At 29.0% G+C, this 2,877-nt stretch overlaps 1 protein-coding gene across 2 annotated transcripts in view; it reads right to left on the bottom strand.

Moving 5' to 3' along the window:
- LOC105462274 (zinc finger protein 484-like) overlaps positions 1-2,227 on the bottom strand; it is a 4,747-nt gene extending 2,520 nt beyond the window's left edge. For both annotated transcript variants that reach the window (XM_011708795.1, XM_011708796.1), the window contains exon 1: positions 304-2,227. In XM_011708795.1, coding sequence (XP_011707097.1) covers positions 304-2,169 — 1,866 coding nt within the window. In that variant the 5' untranslated portion in view covers positions 2,170-2,227. The remainder of the gene's footprint in view (positions 1-303) is intronic.
- Positions 2,228-2,877: the final 650 nt, after the last annotated feature.

Below are 2,877 nucleotides of genomic sequence, written 5' to 3'. Positions count from 1 at the left end.
TACTAATTTGAATACGAGCCTCAAAAAATTGTCTAGGTTTAAATTTAAAGATTATATACTTTAAAGGTGAATATATGTAAAATAGAATACGTCATCTTTATTATTAATGAATCCGTAATCCATAAAATTCTTAACTGTAATAAAGTCTATATCAAACTACACATTGGAGATTGAGGAGTATTAAAAAATACGAAATGGAGATTAGATTTCGGTCTAATACAAACGGATTAAAATTAAAATTATCCAACTGGCCTAATTCTTAAGACTTAAAGCGAATGTTAATTAATATATTGATAGACTTACGTTTACTTGTGATAAGGTGCTGTAGACTTTCGGACAGATCTCGCAGACAAATTTTTGTGGGCCATTTGAGCTATGATTGTTTGCGATATGCTTGTTCAAAGTAGATTTCCAAGCGAAGGATACCCCACAATCCTTACAATGAAATTTTTGCTGATCGGTAAAGTGTATTCCAATATGTTGTTTATAATTGTATGCTGTTGAAAATGCTTTCTTGCATACTAAGCATTGGAACTTTTTTGAAATTGTTTTTGATTTTTTTAATTCTTCTGACGTGGTGACGTTCTTATTATTTGCATCTTCAGTAGTCGTTACATCTGTAGGTAATTGGTTACTGCTATTTGTACATTTTTCAATATTTTTTATGCCTCGGTTGCTATTTATACCTTCTTCTAATGGCACATTATCCTCGACATATGTAAAGAAGTCTGATTTACTTTTGGGACAATCAGCTATTTTATCACTATCTTGCAAAATGTTTGAACTAACTTTGAAATTATTAGATTGTATAAAATCTTGATTTGTTTCTTGCTCGGCCTGAGAATCCTGCAATAATTCCAACAGTTGTTCACCATCATTTTGAATCAAACATACCATTGAAAGTTCTTTGTAACCTGAGGATTCTATGCCAATATCAGCAACCTCCACGAATTCCAAAAATTTTTCATTGCAATTTTCGTAATTCAGTCTTTCAAACGATTCAAGATTAGTTTCGACGTACTTGTCAAAATCTACATGTGATTCGTTCTCCAGTAATTCCAAGTTACCAGAATTGTAGATCTGATTTTTTTCCTGCATATTACTTACACACTCGTTCTTTGAATTTTGTTTAAAATGTTCAGTTACATCATGCCTTAAAATAGCACAATTTTTTTCCTCTCTATTAAAATCAAATTGTGTATAATTAAATTCGTTATTTATATCAAGACCATCCAAAGCTTGTTGATGCTCTATCTGATTGATTTTTTCATTTCCTTTTGGACTTGAATTGATTTTTTGACTGTTTCTAAAGGCATCTGACGGATCTCCTAATGTATCTTCTAGATCCTTTGCACATGAAGCGTTCTGCATTTTTTCGACCAAATTGCTTATTATAAATTCATAAAATTGCTCACCAGTCTCTGTTTGTACTAAACGCAACATTGGTTCTTCATTGTTCAACATTGTGCTACTGGCATTATTAATATTTTCTTCATTACGCAACGAGCCCTCCTGATTCTGCATAGCGGGTTTGGAAGTACATATTACTTCAGTGTTGTTTTCAGAATGACAGGACTTCATGGTATGATTAAAATTTATACCGGCTAAACTGATATTATTACAATATCGAGGCTCATCAAATTTCAATATTCCTGAATTTGAGAGTTCTATATACAATTGATTGTCATCATCACTTAATGGTTTATTACATTTTTTATTTTCACTAATAATTTCTTTGCTTATTTGTTTACATAGAAATTTTTGGTCCATCAAAATTTCACTGGAATTACAAGCTGATAAATTTGTTTCTGTATTTAATGAATTTTTCATGTTGCTTATCGAAGATTCTTTACAAGTTCCTTGAGATATACTTATATCTGAGTCGCTTGATCTCACAATGTTTTCATTGTTTTGAGTTTCGACACTAGATTCTCTATCTCGAGGTAAAACGGTAAAATTGTTTTTATCTAATTGATGTAAATAAGTTATACTATCCTTGAATGATACTTGTTCATGATTATTAACTATATCTTGAGAAGAGCTTGAAACAATATTATTCGTCGATAAATCAGTAGATCCCAGTCTTTCCTCAATCTCAGCAAAATCTTCCGGCAATCGATTTGTACTTTCATTTTCTGCTAAATTACTTTCTTCAAACTTTTCATACATTTTATTTGTTAGATATTTATATTTATATATTATAATGACTAAATATAAAATATCAGGTATTTACCTGCTTAGATGTGATATAAATAATAGTCTCGAATAAACACGCTTTACTGCCAACATCAACATTGCATTGATCGGAAATTATCTCATTTTTTACATCTGAATCTCTAGCAGTATTTTGGCTAATGCATTTTGGCTCCACATAAGATATTTCATGAGATCTATTTCTTATTTTATTATCTATTGTCTGAAAAATCCACAATAAAAATATACAAATGTTAGACATATTTAATGAAAATAATGTTAGACATATTTAATAGAAAATATTATAAGTTTGACCGATAGTTTTTTAAATTCTACAAATTTAATATTTTTCTTATAACCACTGTACTCTGACAACACAATGTTCTCGGGGAATAATACTTTTAATATTTTTGCAAAAGAGTTTTTAAAGAAATACTCAAAGAGTACAATCAAAACTTTTCCAATGAGTTTTGCAAAAAAGTATTGTTGCCTAGCAATTGATTGTTATTTTTTTAATTCTTTGTTACCCAAATTTTTTTTAAACATTTTACTGAATATTAATATAAATAAAGTTTTTGGGGCTCTGACTTTTGAAGTACAAATTTAAGATATAAATGGTAAATCCAATATGGTAATCAAATTCAAAAAATTTAACTTATATGATTTATATATATATATATATAT

The sequence above is a fragment of the Wasmannia auropunctata genome, unplaced genomic scaffold, assembly GCF_000956235.1.
Source record: "Wasmannia auropunctata unplaced genomic scaffold, wasmannia.A_1.0 LD266799.1, whole genome shotgun sequence".
NCBI classification, from domain to species: Eukaryota; Metazoa; Arthropoda; class Insecta; order Hymenoptera; family Formicidae; genus Wasmannia; species Wasmannia auropunctata.
Note: the sequence above shows the minus strand (reverse complement) of the source record. Positions and strands in the feature narration are given on the sequence as shown.